Below are 20,179 nucleotides of genomic sequence, written 5' to 3' on the forward strand. Positions count from 1 at the left end.
CTCTATGGGCCACCACCAATAACTTAAACCAGAATGCCTAATTTTTACCGGTGTCGTGATGATCATGGGCATGACCCACTGGAATTTTGTGAGATTTCAGTCGTCGTTGTGAGACCTAACTCGATTGCTTCACTGATCTCAGTCACCATTTCCCGTTCATTTCATTTTCTTTTCCGGCCATGATATTCGATTGTAGCTACTAAGTGAGAAGGGAGTCGGATATCATGCAAGGGTCTAGTTGGATCTGGCTTTCTAGACATTATGCAGCAGGGCTGTGCCTGCGCTTCGTGCTTTTCCTTTGCATAACAGTTGCCCTTTTTTTCAGCTTTATTGTTCTCGGCGTCTGTATCCATGTCTTCCTGTTGGGCTGAATTCATGTTACATCTCTTCCCCTTATTTTCGGTCGTCGTGGGATCGTCCGAATGCTATTCCTACATAATAACTTTCTCTTGAAATTCTTGACAGGAAGTCCATAACCATATATTATCTTTTTGCTTCACATCAATCGTCACGTAGCTTGAAGTACGAAGTAGGTCGTTGGTGTCTTAGTATAATTGGAGAATATTCTGCCCCAGGCAACTTCTATAGGCGGTGCGATTGTTCCCGAGGTCACCAGCCACAGGCTCTGCGGCGGTGCACGATCGGAGCGGTTCGTAAAAGCATCATCCCAATTCCGGTCCGCGTTTTCACTCTCGCCAACATCCCCCCTTCAACAAAACCCGCCTTCAGCGTTTACTTCACAGTAGTGCGGCTCGTCATGCTGCGCTCTTCTGTTGCACCGGGTCGGCAGTTGCTGTTGTCTTCCGTTCGCCAACGGACGGCTTCGCAATGGCTGTCTAGAGCTGGGGCAAGCAGCCGGCTCTCTGGTCAGGTATGACGATACCATGTGCATTTTTGTCTTTCAGGACACCAACTGACTTACATTATTCCCCATCCAGAGATTCTTTGCCGATGCCAAACCTCCTACCAGTGCCCCTACCCCTGTCTCCCCATCATCCGAAACACCCATCCCCCCGGAGACTATTCCTAAGCCATCGCCTAGTGAGCAAGGTTCGATTCCTATCGTCAATTGAATACATCGACTCCCCCGATGCTAAAGTATGCGCAGATTCTCAGACTCCTCCACCACCCCCACCCGCCCCGGCTCGTAAAACGGGACGTTTCCGAAGATTCCTTCTCTACCTGATTCTCACATCTGGTTTCGCCTACGGTGGAGGTGTCTTCCTTGCCTTGAAGTCTGACAACTTCCATGACTTCTTCACCGAATACATTCCGTACGGTGAAGAGGCCGTTCTTTACTTCGAGGAACGGGACTTCTATCGTCGTTTCCCGAACACCCTGAAGGGCCAGGCCCGCATCTCTGGACACAAGGATGAGAGCAAGAAGGTTACAATCCCAAGAGAGAGTGGCCTGACTTCGAAGGCTGCAGAGGAGCAGGGTTCTGGAAGCGATCTTTCCCAAAAAGGGCCCCATATGAGTGCTGTCAAGGGTGACGAAGCCCAAATCAAGACCGAGAGTGCTAAGCCTGAACATAAGACTGCCGCCGTGGAGAAGGCGAAGAGTGACAAAGCCGCTAAGGATCAGGCACCCAAAACCAGTGATAAGAACGCCGAGGAACCTAGACAACCAGCACTGCCTGCCGTGACAACCTTGGAATTTGCTCAGGTCAATGAGGGAGATGAAGCCATTGTGCAAGAGTTGGTGAAGACTTTCAACGATATTATCACTGTTATTAGTGCCGATGAGAACTCTGGCAAGTATTCTACACCTGTCGCCAAAGCCAAGGAGGAGCTCCAGAAGATTGGGGAGAAGATCATTGCCGTCAGAGAAGAAGCCCGTCGCGCAGCGCAGGAGGAGATCACCAAAGCCCATGCCACCTTCGACGAATCTGCTCGCGAGCTTATCCGCCGGTTTGAGGAGTCGCGCGCGGCTGATGCTGCTCAGTTCCGGGAGGAGTTTGAGTCGGAGCGGGAGAAGCTGGCTTTTGCTTACCAAGAGAAGATCCAGACTGAGCTGCAGAGAGCTCAAGAAGTTGCTGAACAGCGTCTTCAGAATGAATTGGTTGAACAAGCCATTGAACTCAATCGCAAGTACCTCCACGAAGTGAAGGATCTTGTTGAGCGAGAGCGTGAGGGCCGTCTTAGCAAGCTTAACGAACTGACCGCCAACGTTAGCGAGCTGGAAAAGCTTACTAGCAGTTGGAAGGACGTGATCGATACTAACCTGAAGACCCAGCAACTTCAAGTCGCTGTGGATGCAGTCCGCTCCGTCCTTGAGCGCTCTTCGACCCCTCGTCCATTTGTTCGGGAGCTTGTTGCTGTGAAGGAACTGGCTGCCGATGACCCTGTGGTTGAGGCTGCGATTGCATCTATCAACCCTACAGCATACCAGCGTGGCATTCCCTCGAAGTCTCAGATCATTGAACGTTTCCGCCGCGTCGCTGATGAGGTTCGCAAGGCAAGCCTTCTGCCTGAGGATGCGGGCATTGCTAGCCACGCTGCCAGCCTCGTCTTGAGCAAGGTCATGTTCAAGAAGGACCCTGTCGCCCACAGCGATGATGTTGAGAGTGTTCTTGTTCGCACTGAAAGCCTCCTGGAAAAGGGCGACCTTGATGCCGCTGCACGTGAGATGAACAGTCTGAAGGGGTGGGCAAAGATTTTGAGCAAGGATTGGCTCGGAGACGTGCGCAGGGTCCTGGAAGTGAAGCAAGCACTAGAGGTATGGTTCCTAAACACAAAGTCACTTCTCGTCAACAATTCCAAGCTAACTCATTGACATTGTAGGTCATTGAAACTGAGGCTCGTCTTCAGTGCCTGAGAGTTGAATAGATCAATAAATAACGTCAATTCCTTGTTTCCTGTAATTTTCTTGCCTTCTATCCACAGCACCTGTACCTCTAGATGTTCTCTTGCGTCGTTAGACCTCAATACTAGAACCTTCCCTTTGTCTCGTTACTGTGTTGTCTACGAGATTGTACGCAACGATGTGTGTCAAGCTTTATATTTTGCATGTCCGACATGCTGAGACTACTCTAGAGTGATGCTGACGAGTGAAGAGGGCATGCATGCATGGGTAGTAAGTGGTGCTACTCCACCCTAAACCCATGATATTTCACCATCACCATCTCCTACTGTCATGGTTCAGGTCCGGGGACAGTTTCCTCGTCTGTCATAGTAAGCTACTTCAAACATCATACTTAGCCAAGTTGTCCCTATCTATGCATAGGCAGCGGTGTCATTATGAGTGAAAGAGAGAATAGCAGGGTTTGTTGTTGAAATATATTCCTAGTTTGACACTTCTATATATGAGGTCTTGTGGCGGGAAGAACGTGAGAGACTAATTTGAAAGGAACATCCATATTAGTAGCATTCGGCCATGCTAGAAAGTGTTCAAAAGAGGAATTATTCCAGAATTAAAAATAGCTGTCCCAGGCACTTCCTCACAATGACGCACTATACCCGTTACAGGAATCCGTCGTCACGGCCCGGGAAAGGTATGGGGTAGATACAATACAGTACAACTTACTTAAAAGTGATCGTCGCTATTTACCTCGATAATGAAAGGGGCCTTCAAATCCTTCAACTTCATCGTGTCGCCAGTTTCTCTTCAATAGAATATGATAGACCATCGGTATTGACCTTGATGGTCCTCATGAGTCCCTCGATAACCGTCACATACCCCCTTTTCTATCGGCCGGGACCGAACAACACTCCGTTTTGGCTCTGATGTCGCAGAGGACCGATGCATCGCCTACGCCACCAAACCCTCTCCCTAGAGTGGACGAGAAACCGCTTAGATCTGGCTCGTGGCGCTCTTCTCGTCGAGTGGAATCCAACGACAAACCTGACCGGCAAAGGAGCTTGCGAATGAGCGAAGGACGAGAGAGTGGGGAGCTGGAAGGCAGCACACTTGGTAGCAGCTCCCGCGACGGGGAGAAGGGAGTCCGAGGATCCCGACGAACACACAGCTCAGGAGGTTTCCTACTAGACTCTTCATTCCTACCCCGATCAAGCAGCCTCCGACATAGTTATCATCGCGCCCATCACTCGGAATCGGAACAAAGGGAGAAGCGTGGAACACCGCCCAATTCGGAGATTGTGGTACCCAAGAGGCGATCGCGATTTCCTTGGAGCCGCCACAAAGAGTCGACGAAGGAATCTCAACAAGCAGCCCCGGAGATAGAAGCTTCCCAAGCAAACTCTGGTCCGTTACATTCACAACAAGATGTAACACCCGAGCCGTCACAGACTACGGAAGCGGGAAGCGAGGCTCCCCTAGGCCTTGATAGGGACTCATTACAAATTGTCAATCTAGCATTGAATCTGAGCGAATCTAGAAGAGTAAGTAGCCATGGTCGAGTGCCTTCCGGTCGCGTTGCGGGAGGAAGATGGGCCGCGTCGGCAGGCCAGCCTTCTGTTTCACCGAGTGAAAGCCGTGCACCTATTGCACTGGGCAGTCAAAATGACGGCCCTTATCCACGTCACAGCCTTATCCAGATGCCCGTTGATGATCGCTCGAAGCTTTTGGGCGCCTCAAATGCGGACCAAGCTGTACATGCTCCATCTTCTGTCTTAAATCTGCTGCCCGATTCTGCCAATTCAAACTCCCTGCCACACGTGTTCTCGGACGGCACGCTTACTCGAGCTGAGAAGGCCCGGCGACATTTCGAGCTCTTCTCAGAGTATCTTCGATTGCTTCCTTCGCTTTCTCCCCTGAAACCGTACGAGGCACACGCGGATCCTGATTCTACTCCAGCGGGTGCTGGCGTCATCCTTCAAGGTCGCTCGTACAACCCTCTTCAATCCATCCGAAACCGCAAAGTTAGATTCCGCGAGCGATGTCCCATCGATACGGAAGCAGAAGGTTGGACTAATGTTGGCAAAGTTCATGAATGGGTCGACTCGATCAAGGGCCAATACAATCAACAAGACCATAGCGCTTTCGAATGCTTGAAGCTCCCACCTTTTCATCAAGGCTCGAAGGACCTGTCACATAAAGATCCGGGGGATGATGAGATTATAGCAGCTTCTCCTTCCTCCAGTCTGAGGCGAGCCAGTCGTGCGAGCAGCGTAAAGGCTCGCAGACCAAAATCTGATTGGATGATCTCCCCGCCAGAACTGTTGGCTGATGTCGCATGGGTCGAGGATATACAAAACAAAAGCAAGATTATAGATAAAGATGGGAATAATTTATACCCCGATCCTGCAATGTTGGTCCCATCTGATGCCCTCAAAACCAAAACTAGGAGCCTTCAAGAAGAGCTCCCATCCAGGCGTGAGTCGGTAGACACAGACCAGTCGACCTCCCGCACTTCTTTATCGGACGCTCATCCTGGGCTGACACCCGAGTTCAAACGGATTGGACGGGGGAGACGGCGGCATAGATTTCAAGGCCCTTCTCATATCGTTCGCAGCAGTGCTGGAAGACACAAATTACGAAGACGATCAAGCAGCTCCTCGAGTGCTTCAAGCCGAGATGGCAAGCAATATTGGAAATACCAGGGAGAAAGCGCGGTATCCCCCAAGAGGTCTACTTCGCTAAGGCCTGAACCATCAAGAACAAAAGGATATACCGTCCCACCAGATGAAGAGAGTTCTCTAGATATGAAAACTAGGTCGCCACAGAGCTCAGGTTTTCAACGATCTTGGAAAACTCCCGATCGTATTAAATCCCAAGACCAAAGAGAATCTATATCCTCAGCACCAAGTGCGGATGACCGCTATGACCGTCTAACATCCTCTGACGGAAAGTTGCCGCTTACTCCTATTCAACCCACGTTTTTTCCGAGTATTGCATCCAATTTATCACCTCCATCAAGCCGGTCACCATCTCCGTCGAAAGGACGGTTTCCACGTGCTATTATTCCCCGTCGGGAGAGAAGCAAGAGCAACTCACGACCTAAAGACGCCGTCGACAATAGTTCCCTGGAATCAGAGATAGTACGTAACAACAGTTTATCGGAATACACAGAGGGCTTGCCTCGCACTGGCAGACTAGAGCCGAGCCCACTTCCAGATCAAGTTCCCTCTACGCATCAGGATGGCCGGGTAAGGTCGAGCCAGCAAGCACGGAAAGGGCTGGCACAGCATGAGTCCAAACTCCGTGGAATCTTCAAAGGCCCTGGGAAGATCGCGGAAAAAGTTGGTAATGAGGTGTCAAAAATGGGTGGTCTTATTCTAAAGAAAGATTCCTTGGCACATTCGCGACAATCTTCTTTTGAATCACACGTCACGTCTGACGACGAGAATGTTCTAATAGATGCCGATGAAACAAAAGGTGATAGGACCCCTGATATCAAGGTCCCATTGCGCCGTCTCCCTACCTTTTCTGAAGACTACAGTCTGGCGGTTCGTAGGGAGTCAGAAAAAGCAGCTGGGAAAAGTTACATATCTGCGTCGTCATCCTTTACATCTCCCCCCCGCCAGGGTGATCAGCCTGAGGGCCATAGAAGATCTGATTTAGGTAGTCCTCAAAAGGATTTCTCAGAGTCAGAGATGAAGAGCGCGAGGGAAACTGACAACAAAAACGAGGTTTTATCGATATCTCAGCAGAAGAGGCCCGACGGCCGCAAAAAGCTTGAGAAGGTTCCGACTTTTGGCCCCGAGCTACATACTATCCGAGAACAAATCAAGAAAGGCCGAATTAAGGATCCGTCTGTGCCATACAGTCTTACTCGGCCACCGATCACGGGCCTTGCACAGGCAAAGGCATCCCATGAACCGTCCTCTCGTGAAAGGCGTTCTACGCCATCCAGCCAGTCCAGAAGCTGGAGTATCTCTGAGCGCAGTGTTTCGACTTCGATGGAATCCGGAGTCCCGGCAAAACGTGAAGTCGAGCGTACCCGTGCGCTCCTTCTTTCTTCAGGTATCAAGGCGCGAGAGATCACTCGTCGGGCTCATACTGTACGAAGTCCTCCGCCTGAGTTTGTTCGACGCGCGTTTGGCTCCGACACTCCAGTTCCGGAAGTGCCTCGGTCGCATGAGTTCGATCTTGCTGTTCAAGCCTTGGTCAAGAGGTTTGAGAAATCAGAGGAGCTCTTCAAGCGATCAATGGATGGTTACCCTGGTGCTAAAACATCAGCCCTGAGATCTCACCTCGGCGCACTTGAAGATCTCGTCAACAATTCTCTCAATCCACGTGTGCGGGCTGCCGCACAAGATGCGGAAGATTTGAGCATTCAACTCAATACGACCAGCACGCTCGCGGTGAAACAGCTGAGCGACACCCTCGACAAAGGCATCCGGAGGCGCCATCGTCGGTTACGCTGGATACGACGTACCGGATTTGTGATGCTCGAATGGGCCCTTGTTGGAATATTGTGGTGGGTATGGTTGATCGTCATGGCTTTCAAGGTTTTCCGGGGTGTTTTCCGAGGCGTAATATCTGGTGTTAGGTGGGTCCTCTGGCTGTGATGGGTTTTGTTACTGTTTAAGGATTTTTCTTTCTTTTTTGAACTTGGTGTTTTCATTTATTTTTCCAGCCATCTCTATATACCCCTTTCCTTGAGACTGCTTTGCTCCTTGTAACCGCAACTGATACCTGATACACTGTTCCTTTCTCACCCCATGTTTTAGTACATATTTACTTACTTTGTTTAATCCAACAACATTTGTACGTACCTCTTTGCGGGCGTTGATAGATTTCGCTACCATACTGCACATTGACGGTCTCATCACTTGATCATCAGTAATAAGGCAACCATACAGCCTTTCTCCTTAGGGGATCACCAGGTTTCGATAGACGTAAAACCTTCTACAGACAAAGAATCCTTGTTGTAACCTTCTAATCCGACAATGACCGAAATCCGGCACATATACAATGCCGAGAGACAAGTATCACCCGCATTGCTTTCATGCTTGCACGGCACCATTCACATGAACAATAAAAGCAACTCCGAAACATTGTGCGAGGTTTCCCAATGGGCCAATTTAGAGGACTAGTAAGGAGCCATTCTCCTAGTCAAAGGCCTTTCATAGATCTGAGACGACGACTAGATCTCCACAATGAGATTCTATAGATCATTTGATATTTGCAGCATGTGTATAAGTTCGTTCCGCTAAGGTATAAAGCACGGTCATGGCACATCACTACCATGGTTTTCCTCAGAGAACACTATCATCTTGGCGTGTATGCTTCATTTAGCATCGCCTACATCTTTTCGAACAGTTACTGTTATCTGGTCTTGTCTCACGGCAAGGTATGAGAGGCGTCAAACTCGATGTGCTTTATTCTGAGATGTCGCAATGCCAAAAAAGCAAAACAATATCAACGTAATACAACGCCGCTATCAGAGGGCTCAGTGGACTCCGTGGACACCACCGAGACATTTATATTTTCCCAAGAGCCAGTCAATGGCGAGAGTGGAGAAGTAACTGGCCAAAAGGCGACGGATGTGCGCTGGCCATTCTTCGAGTCTGGTGCGAAGTTTGAAGAAGCGATTAGCGAATGCTCTAAAGCCGACCAAGAGCATAGGCAACAACCAGGAACAAAGGAAATCGAGAGCTGGCGAGAAACCATGGAAGAGTCAGAACATGATGCTAGTAAGAATAACAAATTAGTGAAAAGCCGGCGTGCTGAGTCTGCACGTCGGAAAGATCTAGACCGACCAGGAAGCTGTGAGGTATTGGTATGCGAACGCTAGTGAAGAACAAGCCAGGCGGTAGCACAGTGGGATCAGGGACCCATTGTGCTTAGTTGCTGAGGTAGTTTTATCCATCTATCAATCCAAATCATATACCTTCCAGAGAGCTTGTTATATTTTGAGTTATGTCGTTTTCATATGTCGCTTGTAGGGTGGTCTTTATCAGCTTTCTAGTGACGAGGGCAATTTGTGCCCATCAATGGATACATGGATAGCTGGAATCCCCGTATGACCAACTACCTATATGAATGGGAAAAGGAGTTGGCCGGTGGTTAGTGGCCCCTGTTTTTCACGTAGTGAAGTAGCAGGGAGCCATATATGAGCTTTGCATAATTGCCCTCGTTAAGTAGCTATATTTTTCTAACTTGACCGCATCTGGCTCATATGGCTTTCAACTGAATATATTCGTTCTCGCTCTCCCTTGCCTTTAATACAACGTCGTTCCACCGTAGAAGAGTAATGGACACTCTATCGACTATCAATCGAGTGACATCGTCGTATTGTGCTAATACGTTCGAATTAGAGAGAGCTCCACCCATGCAGCCATATCATGATAGGTCGAGATCGAATAGCGTTGTGTGAAGTTATGCCCTCATCACAGGGCATCAAAAGATATTCGAAGCATCCATGTAGTTTGGGGGAAACATAAGTACTTGAGTGGGGAAAGCTGTCCCCTCTGCTCCATGTCCGAGCACTTGTATGCCGATAGAAGCAAGGGATTTGCTTTCGAAAGTCGGACTATCGGCTCTCCCCCTGCCACTGCAATCTCCGAGTACCACACCGAGCACTCTTCTAGTGCTATCAAGGTATTATCTCCAACCTTCCAGATCGAGTCCATCGAGCCCACGTGCAGCATCACCGGCTTCTACAGTACTAACCCGTCGTCCATTCCAGGCATGTGTATCTGGTGCAATTTTCTCCGCTCGAGCTCATGTGGACACTTTGGCTGACCTGACGATGGTGTTTGCAGGAGTACCTCTTATACGTGGTAGAAGGATCAATTGAAGTTTAGTGAAGCATACTCTGGAGTAGCCTGGTGTATTCACTAGTAGATACGATGCACTGGAAACCTCTGATATCATTCTTCCAAGAAGTGAGATTATCCGTCATACGATACCTGATCACACCTAAGCTGAACCCAAAAAATAGAAGAGAATAGCAAAAAGACACAAGACCAGAAGGGAAAAGGTGTGGCCTAGCCGGGTATGTGCCCTAAAATGTGATTTGCACAATCGGGATAAGCTGATAAAGTACAGCCTGCCATTTTCTTAATTTTGGTGGTCTCAAAAGTTGGAAATACATAAAAGAAAAAAAAGTTGCAGTTTGAATAGTGGTTGTCATGTCCAAAGATTCGCAGATGAGAGGAACTACAGAACACGTGACAGCCCCTCCGGGTGGATTTGCGGATGGAGCTCCAGAGAGGAGCTCCGTAGTGTATCTCCTTCCTGCGCGTAATACATTTCCAGTGGACCACCCAGATCATCCAATGATCGAGCACGGAATATAATCTATTACATCGCGGGACCGTTTCCATACCCGAGGCGCAGGCAAGATATCGGCTTCGACAATGGAGCTGAAAATGATGCAGGCATGGATGAAAGGGGTTAACTCGGAGGGATAGAGTTCACTCCGTTCCTCATGATATGCATCCATTCCTGACCCGACGTCCAGAAAATGATCTATGATGGTCTGCCTAAAATCCGAACTCGGACTTGATTCTCAGAGGGTTTGTGATTGGCAATGAGGGAAATATTGGACAACCTTTTGATCAAAAATTTAGTTCAAAATCATTTCTTATTATGTTTATTTTTGGGGGAAAAGGGAGGGGATGTCCATGGATCAAAGCAATCCCACCAACGGGGAGGATCGAGTGCGTCGAGACCTGCAGGGGCGAAGCTGGAACAGCAGGAACCGACATGGATGGACCAAGCAGAATTACAGGATGTGACGCTGCGGTGGCCACTGGCGGGAAACTTACGGGACGGTATGGATACCCTTCAGATCAGGGAAAAAAGACAAGAGGGGTGATCAAGTTTCTTTCGGGAGATGCCGTAAGCACCCACCCCGCGAGAACCAAATCAGTCATCATCCTTCTTCAGCTTGGGACACCGAATAAAAAAAAAGCCTCTCTTCTTTGCTTGACTCTCTCTCTCCCTCCCTCTACCCATCATACCCCAATTGCTTCTTCAGGTGAGTGTTTTTTTTCCCCTTTGAGCTTGCCAATACCATCCTTGCCGACGCTCAGTCTCTTCCTGATCTGGAACCCCTCCCTGTCAATTTCTGCCTGACGGTGTGAGCCCTTTGCCCTAAGTGCGCTTCCACCGAACGCCCCGGCCCTCGAGCATGAAAAAAAAAACTCTGCACCTGGCCTTCTTCCCCTTTCCCTCTCCCCGCGTCATTAAATCTCTCACTCAAGTCGAGGGTCAGAGCTTCGTTTCCAAACTTGCTGACCGCTGGTTCTGGTTCTGTTGCGTCAGGTCCCCATTTTCTAGGCCGACTCTGGTCCGCCCGTTACCTGACTTTCCGTCGCACCTACGACTGGCCTTTGGAATCACCTCAATTCCAAAGGCTCTAGCTCACCACGGCTCCCGGAGCCTCGTTCGTACATTTCCGTCAAATTGTCTATCCTCGACGTCCCCGCGGCACTCTTAACAACATTCCACCTCCTGCTGGTTTCCCCCCGTGTGTTCTCGTCCGGCGCGCCATTTATTAACCCGTTGACGCCCTCCCAATTCATCCCCTCGCCCCTTGAGCTGCCGCATAGGACTACTCTAAAGGTTCTTCCTCTTGAGGGGGAAGGGTCTAGGAGACTTGGTCCAGTCAACTACGGTTGCGAAAGTTTTCGCCCTCCTTAACACGCAGTCGCGTAACTCCACTTAATTTTTTTTTTAATCTTCTTATCTTTCACCTTTGTGCATCGTCGCAGCGCACATGGTTATGGCACCGACTGCGTGTATTCCTGCTGAGATATGCATGACTAAACATAGTCAAGACAAATCCGACTTTAATTATAATCATAATTTGAGTCAAATCAGCAACAATGGAGGGGATGACCTCTCGCAATCCAGGTTGGCGGCCAAGGATCTCGTCATGGACGTGTTGAAGAAACGCGCCGGCGAAGTCAACACCGACCGTTGCGCTCCTGGAGACGAGGATGCGTTCTATGTGGCGGACATGGGCGAGGTCTACCGACAGCATCTACGCTGGAAAATGAACTTGAGCCGCGTTAGGCCTTTCTATGGTAGGTTTGGATCCGGTGCCGACCACGCGTTCTGATTATCAAGGTACAAGGCTAACGCGCATATCAGCGGTCAAGTGCAACCCGGACCCGGAGATTCTCCGCCTGATGGCCAAGCTTGGTAACGGCTTCGACTGTGCGTCGAAGGCCGAGATCGACATGGCTCTTGACACCGGCATTGACCCCAGCCGCATTATCTACGCGCAGCCCTGCAAGACCAAGTCCTACCTGCGCTACGCCGCGCAGATGGGCGTGAAGCAGATGACCTTCGACAATGCCGACGAACTGTACAAGATCAAGGCCTGCTTCCCCGATGCGGAGCTCTATTTGCGCATTCTGACCGACGACTCCACCAGCCTGTGCCGCCTGAGCATGAAGTTCGGCGCGTCTTTGGACATTGCCCGCCAACTTCTGGAGTTGGCCCACGAGCTCGAGCTGAAGGTCGTTGGCGTCAGCTTCCACGTCGGCTCGGGCGCGGAAGACCCGACTGCTTTTGTCAAGGCGGTCCAGGATGCTCGGATGGTGTTTGACCAGGCTGCTGAAATTGGTCACGAACTGCACACCTTGGATGTCGGCGGCGGCTTTAGCGGAGACACATTTGAAAAGTTTGCTGGTGTCCTGAGTGAGGCATTGGACACGTATTTCCCGCCTCATATTCGTGTTATCGCGGAGCCCGGTCGCTACTACGTCGCGACCGCCTTCACCCTGGCCGCCAATGTGATCGCCCGTCGCGACGTGCGGGACCCCGAGGACCCGGCCAACGATGCATACATGATCTATCTGAACGATGGAGTCTACGGGAACTTCTCCAATATCATCTTTGACCACCAGCATCCGGTGGCCCAGATCCTGACCTGTGCGAATGCCTCGAATGCTGCGACTTCGGCTGGCATCGCCTACTCTATCTGGGGACCCACTTGTGATGGCATCGACGTTATCAGCCAACGGATCACCTTGCCTGGTCTGTTGGACGTCGGTGACTGGCTGTTCTTCGAGGAGATGGGGGCCTATACTAAGTGTAGCGCCACCCGTTTCAACGGCTTCTCCGACAATCACGAGGTGATCTACATCTCGAGCGAAGCCGGTGCTTCTGCTCTCCTCGAGTACTAGTACTTTATACTTTGGCTCTGTACCTACACCAGTTTTGTAACGGGTTGTTAATGTGGAGGAGAGTACAGAGCTGTTTCTTGGAAACTTGTTTGTGTTGTTCTTGCTGCGGTTTTTGTTTACATTGTCGTTGATGAAGTAGATTTCGGGATTTGAATTGAGTTTATAGTGTATAGACCCTCCTCACCTACCCTTCCACTCTTCGATCTGCATAGATTTAATCGTTCGTTAATACCTTGGATATAGACGAAAGGCGCATCGTTTCAGGTCTATTTTATCCATATAGATTTCTATCTCTTGTTCTTTTGTAACTCGCGGTCTATCCAGATACCCCTTCATGATCACCATCCCCAGATACATGTACATCATCCATCTCAATTGCATATTATGTTCAATGAACAGTCATCAGCATCGCGGAAGCCAGCTCCACTTCAAGATCAAAAAAAGAGGAAGATACTACAGCGGTCTAAACAAGTCGCTCAACAACCAGCTCCGCTCCTTCATTCCCCTCTCCAATTTGGACCAAGCCACCAGCTTCCAGCTTCTTCTTCCATTTTCCGGATTCGTACCGGGCCAAAATGAATGTGATGCGGGCAGCCACACCTGGATCAGCCGTCTCTGCAACAACTTCGGAGGGCGTGAAGGTCCAGCGACCAAAGGCCCAGTTGAGGATATAATGCCGGGTCGTTCCGTCCTGGGATGCAGCAGGTCTGGGTTCGGCCAGGGCATCCGACGATTCAGCCGGGGGCGATTGTGTGGAGCAACGCATGATACCTTTGATCCGGTAGACTTCATCCTTGGGTGCAGAGAGCAGCAACTGCTCTAGGGCAGACACATCGACTGTCTGCTCTGGCTGGGAGGACTTCAACGTAACAGACAGCACCTCTACCTCGGACTGATGATCATGCTTATGTCCATGACCATGGTCATGATCATGATGCCCGTCGGTAAGTCCAGCCCCATCATCCTTCGTAAACAAAGCCCCATCAATCCCCAACAACACATCCTTGTCTACCCTTCCCTTATCCGACTTGACATACGGCGTTTGTACCTCCAGATCTCCCACGCGGTCCAGGCACAGATCGAATCGTCTCTCCGACACCTTCTCCCACTTGTTGAAAATGATCAAATCTGTGTACTTTGCCTGCAACTTTGCCGTATACGATGTATCCTCGTATCCCTCCCAGTTCTCCACGTCGATCACGCTAATCACACCGTCCAGCACAAAGCTGCCGGGTTGTTCGCGCTCCAACCGGTTCACCTCCATCGCTAACGTCGCGGGGAATGCGCTTCCACTGGTCTCGATCACGATGCGATCCGGTTTGACCTCCTCACGGAGCTGGTTCAACGCATCACTAAGTTGGCCGACGAGGTTGCAGCAGATGCACCCGTTCAGGAGTTCGCGGACGCCGGAGATAGATTGTGTCGAGGCTAGTTGGGAGTCGATCGCGACGTCGCCGAATTCATTCTTCAGAAGAGCCAGACGGTAATCCTGAGGGAGTTGGGGGATAAGGTTGAGGAGGAGGGTGGTCTTTCCTGAGCCCAGGAAGCCTGTCACGATAGTGATAGGGATCGGGGACATTTTCGCTTTATACCGTATGGGTCGGTTGGAATGATCGGGGGTTTTGTCTATGGGTCTAAATATTTTTTTTTTTTTAGTGAGTATGTATATGCGATGCGAAAACAAGTCTAAATCTATGACATCCAAGGTAAAGACAGTTGACAGAAAGCAGCAAATATATGGGTTGATCGGGAAGAATGGTTTGGTTCCGATAAAAAGCGGCGGAGGGGCAATGCGGCGGGCGCCGCTATTCCCGATTGGTAAAAGCCCTAAGATATCCATGATACTCTTGCTTCTACTGAGTGGCATCAGTATTGCCACCCGGCTTTGCCATTTTGAATGACAAGAAGCCTTTGGATATGAAATCCATCTTATTTAATGTTCAACTAATCATATACGTCCGAATCAACGTTATATACAATCCACCATCTTACAATGTTTCCCTATAATAACCTTAGCATCGCCCAGAGCAACAATGCATTTCTATAGTAGCATGACCTCTATATTGATATATATATATCACGGCTCCCGACCCGCATAGCGTTGCTAGGTAGGTTTAAGTCAAAGCTCCCTATTTTGCATGGTATATACTGTACGTTTACTATATCAACATTCTATACCGAGCCCAGAAGCTTTGACAAAGTCTCAAACATCGCCCGCCGGTTGTTGAGAACCTCATAGAACGTCTTCTCGTCTGCAATACTGCCCACGACAACCTGATCCTTACCAGCCTGAAGCCCCGCGAATGCCTCGTCAATGAACTGGTCCAATGGCATGCCGATCTTACGTCCCACTTCAGGTGTCATATAGTCGTGGAGCTCACCTACGACCATATTAGTCTAGAACTAGAAAAGAAGTAATAACCGACTCACTCTGCACAGCGGGAGGAGACAACTCAACCACCTTAACATTCGTCGACTTGAGCTGCTCCCTGAAACAAAGAATGAATGCATTCAGCGCTGCTTTTGCGGCCGAATATGCAGGCATTGGGCAAGCGGGAACAATAGCGAGGTTTGCCCCCGTACTTTATCAAATCAGCCCTGTTCGTATACACATCAACAATATATATACAACCTCAGGAAAACTCACAAAATAAAACCAACAGGCTCCGTCTTGGCCTTAAGATAAGGCAAGAAAGCATGAGCAAGAGCCACCAGACTCGTGAAATCGACATGGACTTCATTGAGGAACTCGTCCAGCTTGAATGTCTCCTGGCTTGTTAGATTGTGCTGACGCTGCACGCCTGCATTAAGAAACACACAGTCAATATCTGGGTACTTGGCGAAGACATCTCTGGCAAACTGAGGCGCCTGTTCTGTTTTACTGATGTCGAAGTTCATTGCACTCGCTTTGTCTTCGCCGTGTTGGCGCACGAACTCGTCTAGTCGGTCTTGACGTCTTCCTACTGCTGTTACTTTGGCGCCGCTTTCAATGAGACGGTCGGCCATTGCTTTGCCGATGCCTGAGGTCGCGCCGATGAGGAGGAAGTGCTTGTATGGGAAAGACATCTTGTATGTATGTTGGTGTTGGTGGTTGCAATAGTAGTCTTTTATAGTTGTTGACGAAGCTGAATGAGATGCATTGTGAGAGGTACCTCTCTACTATTTATATCACATCTTGTGCGGTTGATATAGCATTCTAGAATGGTGTTGGGTGTATGCTTCCGGTCTAAGCGGGGATAAAAGCAATCAAGGCAGTAAAGGCCGGAGACTCGATCTCCGCACCGTAGACCGACAGGTGGTAGTGAAACCCTACCTCCCATACCCAAAAGGGAAAACCATCTCACCCCGTTCTGCCACTTCCCACCGCCTGTCTCGGATTAACGACCATCGCCGACGAGGAGTCAATCCATTGCGCGTCCATTACTTCACTGTTCCACACCACGGGTTGAACAAATTGAGGACGGTAGATCAAGAACAGAATATGGCTGCCTGGCATGGCTGATTGTTTCCTACCACGGAAAACCCATGTGGGCTCCTTGCATATGGCCCAGCCTTGTAGGGCTGGCTCCAATGATATCATTCCTCCCCGTTGATGTCATCGGCGGGATAATGGGGGTTAAAGTAGATAATAATAGCCTCATGCTTACTTTTCGCAGACTTGTCTGTCAAGATAAACTTTCTGATATCGGTTTGGGTGGATACACTTCTAAGTCATGGAGCCAACTACGAATTCTGCAGCTGCAAACCCTACTGCGTCTACTACAGCCAATACTGCCGCGGCTCAAGGACAAGCCTATGATGCGCCGCGTAATGGTTCAACAGCTTCGGAGGGTTCACTTTCGGGTGTCACGAATAGTATCGCCACTGTCGCGGGAAATTCGATCAGCGAGGCTAAGAACAAGCTCACAACCGTGACCTCCAATGAATCTGTTCAGAGTGTTTGGGAACAGGTTCGCTCCATGGCTACCGGGAGGAATAACGAGACCCAAGGTTGGTTCGTTCATTCTCTTACCAAGATCACTTTGGTGGACTAACATTATATTGAAGAAGTCGATACCTCACCCAACCAGGACGAGATCGACCTTATCGATAATATGGACAAGGAGAAGATTGCCGAGTTCCTCCGAGAAAAGAATCGAAGCGATGTCCGTCTACCAAAGAGAAGATAGTGACTTATGTGTCAACTTTATGAGTAACGCCAATCTTGCAAAAGAACCACATTGAGAGAGAGGCACCAAACTAAGAAGTAAATTGTACACCCATATGGATAATATTTGCTCCCCAAACTCCCACGATTCCACGCGACTCTACAAAACCGCTTTGAATCCCCTATCCGAACCGCGATCCAGACCCAAAAAGTCTGCCACTTGGCCGAGATGATCAATTCCCCAGAAACCCTCCGTCTCGCCCTTGATATTGGTGCACTCGAACCAAGGAATGCCAAAAGCACCAGATTTGAACGCTTGATCTGTGTTCGCCTTCAAACGCTCCTTGACCTCTGCATGGCCCATCTGTTAATAGATAATTAGCATGTGACAAGATACCACCAAATTGGAGTCCAGAATCCACGAACAGCTTGCAGAATTTCCTGAGTCCCATCCTTCCCGAAGACACTCTCTAGCACCGGAGTAAAGCCTTCGACCTGTCCGATCTTAGCATTCCCCTGCACCCAGAACGAATGATAGAGGGCCTCGATAGTCGGGATAAGCTTCTCCGGTGACTTCACCGAGACGGCACAGAGTGCGCGTTCCGTTGCCAAAGTCATCGGCGGGAAGCCTTCCGGGGTGTTCTCAACCATGGGAACGGAGAAGTAACGCGCCCAACGGAGCCGTTCCTTTCCGATCCAGATATCTTTGTCTAGATTAAGGACAATGTTAGCCACTGTATGAATCAGATAGATAGTATCAGAGGCTCTCTCTCACTCTTAATATTCACCGGAGGCGTATTCCCGCAGGCATTCATCAATCCTCCCAGGAAGATCGGGACATAATTGATATTGCACTTGGCGAAAACGGGGGAATTCTACGGATAGTGTCAGCCGGCTCCATTTAAATATAGACATGTGTCCACGGATCTTTGTATATGATTGTTATAATGGCACACATACTCTCAGTACGTGGAATGCGATATACCCGAACGGGCTAACGACATCCAAGTATAATGTAATTCGGGGTACAGACATGGGGTCTAATGTGGTAGCGTTCAAGCACGCCTTGGGAACTTGATATGGTTAATTGAAATGGAGTTAAGGGTCTGGAACTGCAGGACGACTTGCTGCCCCCGCCCTTTTATAACCGGACCAGGCGTATCGTAATGTCATTGGTTGGTGGGTTGTCTGCTAGTCGCTTATGCCGAGGTCCGGATTTTGGACCCTTTCTATGGGTCACTTTGGGCTTCATGTCTGATCAATGATTAATGAGTTTATTTTGGGCCATGCATTTGTCCTGATTACGGTTGGGAATTGATATGGGCCGGTTGAGCATTAAATAAGTGCGGCTCATAAGGCATGTACAATGTCCTCGTTAGCAATATAGGAAGGAATGCTAGTAAAATGCACCTTCCTCAAGATCTACTAGTGTTTGTCTACTTGCAAAGGCAGCTGCGAACAAGCCATGGTCTTGCTTAAGATTCATATGAAAACAGATTACTAGATGGTTTCAATCATTCATTGAACTACAAAATTACAGCGCAGACATAATATTTGTTGCATATCTTCCCCGTCTGGCTTATTTTAGTATATAGTATGGCTGCATCCGCGGACATGTTCAGTTCTGACACGGCCTCATGGGCGGACAAGAACCGATTTCCCGTGGGTGCGCGTGACGCGGATACTTCAAGTTCAGACTTCTCTGATGATTTGTTTGCGGACTTCAGCGACTGGTCGGACTCAGAATACCTGCAGGACTCTGTGGCTCGAAAGCGTCGGCATGGCGTCTATTTTCATCGGCCTCCAGTCTGGGTCTCTAGTTCCTCGCAGACGGAGTACCAGGCCACGGCCTTTGCAGGCTGTAAGACGTGCCATAAATCTGCGGAAGAGTGTAATTGCGATAGCGATAGTCTCCGCGAGACTCTAGAGGCCCTGTATAAGGAACGGGGGTCCAACCCTTGGTCAATGAACCATGATCACGGGGTCTTCGGTAAAGTGACAGCTGCCACGGCGGATACCCTTGCTAGTATCGATGCTAGTGTGTCTGGATCAGCGGGTGTTCCTCTAGTGAGAGACGCTATTGTACTCGTGAAACGTCTGCCATACTGACTTGATTGCGTTCATAGGTAGACTGGGAAGGTCACAAGCCGAAGTGGCGCAACTCAACTTCAATCACGGCGAGCAGTTGGCTGGACCGCCCTTTATCTTCAGACGAACCTTTGCTGAACACTCGCCCATCAGAGTGTTCCTATCGCCAAGTAAAACCAGGTCTTTGCACACGCTTAAAATGTCAAAAGGACATACGGCTTGATGCTGGGGAGAGATGGGCTCTGCAAGAGGGGTCACTGGTCATTTGCATCGATCCCTCATATACTTTGCTTGACCACGAACGACAGTCTGACGAATTCGAGATCGTGGACGGTGATGTCTACGTTATTTGTCGCATATACGCAGACCTGTGGGCTCTCTGTGTCAAGGTTTCATTCATACCCCCGTGTGAACCTTCTTGCGAAACAATGAACGACTCTGTCCGTCTGGGTTTCCTCCCTCTCTGTGCAGTGACATTGGCGGCAAACTTCAGTGCTTTCTCAAGGAGATGTTCCTGGAATGCTCGTTGTAACTCAAACGAGATGAGGTATCCTGGAAATGGGTTGCCCGTCATGCCTCCGTCTCGTTCTCACAGTCTCACTGCTAGCAAGCAAATTTTCAAAGGGAAAAGGCATTGCTTCATGTTACCTGGTATAGCCTATGATACCTTTCACAACACTTCGCTAAGCAGTGATTCGGATTTCATACCCCTTGACTCTACCCTTGAGCAAGTCCTCTCCAGAGTAGGGAGCCAAAGACGTCGACCGATCCGCTCAAGAGGTCGCTTTTCCCTACACAAGATTTGGAACGATGTCAAAGCGTCAGGTATCTGGAAGCAATATCAAATCAGAGGATTGCTGCCGTATCTGCCTCAGAGCCGGAGTTCGGGTGTCGTAGGGGTGGTTCAAAACTATCTAGGTAAAAAGTGATATAATAGTTTCTTACCAACTGAGAA

At 49.4% G+C, this 20,179-nt stretch overlaps 10 protein-coding genes across 10 annotated transcripts; 7 read left to right on the forward strand and 3 right to left on the reverse strand.

Moving 5' to 3' along the window:
• The first annotated feature begins 312 nt into the window (after positions 1-312).
• On the forward strand, positions 313-3,277 carry F9C07_1397859 (inner membrane protein). Its single transcript, XM_041285311.2, has 4 exons — positions 313-871; positions 939-1,050; positions 1,109-2,718; positions 2,784-3,277. The coding sequence occupies exons 1-4, from the start codon at positions 758-760 to the stop codon at positions 2,826-2,828; spliced, it is 1,881 nt and encodes a 626-aa protein (XP_041144522.1). The 5' UTR covers positions 313-757; the 3' UTR covers positions 2,829-3,277.
• F9C07_2281930 (uncharacterized protein) lies at positions 512-10,715 on the forward strand. The gene is made up of 3 exons (XM_071510529.1): positions 512-871; positions 939-1,050; positions 1,109-10,715. Exon 3 carries the CDS (start codon positions 3,726-3,728, stop codon positions 7,410-7,412), a length of 3,687 nt encoding a protein of 1,228 aa, XP_071365010.1. The 5' UTR covers positions 512-871; positions 939-1,050; positions 1,109-3,725; the 3' UTR covers positions 7,413-10,715.
• F9C07_4912 (uncharacterized protein) lies at positions 8,219-8,540 on the forward strand (the record flags this gene model as incomplete). The annotated part of the gene is made up of 1 exon (XM_071511286.1): positions 8,219-8,540. A coding segment is annotated over one exon (322 nt), but the record flags the coding sequence as incomplete, so codon positions are not given.
• F9C07_4913 (uncharacterized protein) lies at positions 10,470-10,783 on the forward strand (the record flags this gene model as incomplete). Its single annotated transcript, XM_071511287.1, has 2 exons — positions 10,470-10,692; positions 10,766-10,783. The coding sequence occupies exons 1-2, from the start codon at positions 10,558-10,560 to the stop codon at positions 10,781-10,783; spliced, it is 153 nt and encodes a 50-aa protein (XP_071365012.1). The 5' UTR covers positions 10,470-10,557.
• Positions 10,784-11,572: 789 nt separating this feature from the next.
• F9C07_4914 (pyridoxal-dependent decarboxylase) lies at positions 11,573-12,989 on the forward strand (the record flags this gene model as incomplete). Its single annotated transcript, XM_041290842.1, has 2 exons — positions 11,573-11,882; positions 11,950-12,989. The coding sequence occupies 2 exons, from the start codon at positions 11,573-11,575 to the stop codon at positions 12,987-12,989; spliced, it is 1,350 nt and encodes a 449-aa protein (XP_041144524.1).
• A 463-nt stretch (positions 12,990-13,452) lies between these two features.
• Positions 13,453-14,568, reverse strand: F9C07_4915 (CobW domain protein; the record flags this gene model as incomplete). Its single annotated transcript, XM_041285315.1, has 1 exon — positions 13,453-14,568. The coding sequence occupies one exon, from the start codon at positions 14,566-14,568 to the stop codon at positions 13,453-13,455; it is 1,116 nt and encodes a 371-aa protein (XP_041144525.1).
• A 167-nt stretch (positions 14,569-14,735) lies between these two features.
• On the reverse strand, positions 14,736-16,403 carry F9C07_2281933 (oxidoreductase). Its single transcript, XM_041290829.2, has 3 exons — positions 15,637-16,403; positions 15,420-15,571; positions 14,736-15,370 (listed from the first exon to the last, which is right to left on the reverse strand). The coding sequence occupies exons 1-3, from the start codon at positions 16,053-16,055 to the stop codon at positions 15,162-15,164; spliced, it is 780 nt and encodes a 259-aa protein (XP_041144526.1). The 5' UTR covers positions 16,056-16,403; the 3' UTR covers positions 14,736-15,161.
• Positions 16,404-16,702: 299 nt separating this feature from the next.
• F9C07_4917 (uncharacterized protein) lies at positions 16,703-17,158 on the forward strand (the record flags this gene model as incomplete). Its single annotated transcript, XM_041290843.1, has 2 exons — positions 16,703-16,979; positions 17,037-17,158. The coding sequence occupies 2 exons, from the start codon at positions 16,703-16,705 to the stop codon at positions 17,156-17,158; spliced, it is 399 nt and encodes a 132-aa protein (XP_041144527.1).
• A 34-nt stretch (positions 17,159-17,192) lies between these two features.
• F9C07_4918 (putative 2-hydroxychromene-2-carboxylate isomerase) lies at positions 17,193-18,210 on the reverse strand. Its single transcript, XM_041290830.2, has 4 exons — positions 18,097-18,210; positions 17,912-18,011; positions 17,563-17,846; positions 17,193-17,500 (listed from the first exon to the last, which is right to left on the reverse strand). Exons 1-4 carry the CDS (start codon positions 18,169-18,171, stop codon positions 17,297-17,299), a joined length of 663 nt encoding a protein of 220 aa, XP_041144528.1. The 5' UTR covers positions 18,172-18,210; the 3' UTR covers positions 17,193-17,296.
• Positions 18,211-18,246: 36 nt separating this feature from the next.
• Positions 18,247-20,153, forward strand: F9C07_2281936 (uncharacterized protein; the record flags this gene model as incomplete). The annotated part of the gene is made up of 2 exons (XM_041290844.2): positions 18,247-19,203; positions 19,263-20,153. Exons 1-2 carry the CDS (start codon positions 18,733-18,735, stop codon positions 20,151-20,153), a joined length of 1,362 nt encoding a protein of 453 aa, XP_041144529.1. The 5' UTR covers positions 18,247-18,732.
• Between the last annotated feature and the right edge of the window lie 26 nt (positions 20,154-20,179).

The sequence above is a fragment of the Aspergillus flavus genome, chromosome 3, assembly GCF_009017415.1.
Source record: "Aspergillus flavus chromosome 3, complete sequence".
Classification (NCBI taxonomy): domain Eukaryota; kingdom Fungi; phylum Ascomycota; class Eurotiomycetes; order Eurotiales; family Aspergillaceae; genus Aspergillus; species Aspergillus flavus.

Coding starts and splice junctions, on each gene's coding strand:
- F9C07_1397859 (XM_041285311.2), top strand. CDS start 758: ATGCTGCGCTCTTCTGTTGCACCGGGTCGGCAGTTGCTGTTGTCTTCC. Junction 872..938: donor GCAGCCGGCTCTCTGGTCAG/GTATGACGATAC, acceptor TTCCCCATCCAG/AGATTCTTTGCCGATGCCAA. Junction 1,051..1,108: donor GCCATCGCCTAGTGAGCAAG/GTTCGATTCCTA, acceptor AAGTATGCGCAG/ATTCTCAGACTCCTCCACCA.
- F9C07_2281930 (XM_071510529.1), top strand. CDS start 3,726: ATGTCGCAGAGGACCGATGCATCGCCTACGCCACCAAACCCTCTCCCT.
- F9C07_2281933 (XM_041290829.2), bottom strand. CDS start 16,055: ATGTCTTTCCCATACAAGCACTTCCTCCTCATCGGCGCGACCTCAGGC. Junction 15,572..15,636: donor GAGCCTGTTGGTTTTATTTT/GTGAGTTTTCCT, acceptor GATTTGATAAAG/TACGGGGGCAAACCTCGCTA. Junction 15,371..15,419: donor GTCTCCTCCCGCTGTGCAGA/GTGAGTCGGTTA, acceptor ATATGGTCGTAG/GTGAGCTCCACGACTATATG.
- F9C07_4918 (XM_041290830.2), bottom strand. CDS start 18,171: ATGTCTGTACCCCGAATTACATTATACTTGGATGTCGTTAGCCCGTTC. Junction 18,012..18,096: donor TCGCATTCCACGTACTGAGA/GTATGTGTGCCA, acceptor CACTATCCGTAG/AATTCCCCCGTTTTCGCCAA. Junction 17,501..17,562: donor CTCAGGAAATTCTGCAAGCT/GTTCGTGGATTC, acceptor ATCTATTAACAG/ATGGGCCATGCAGAGGTCAA.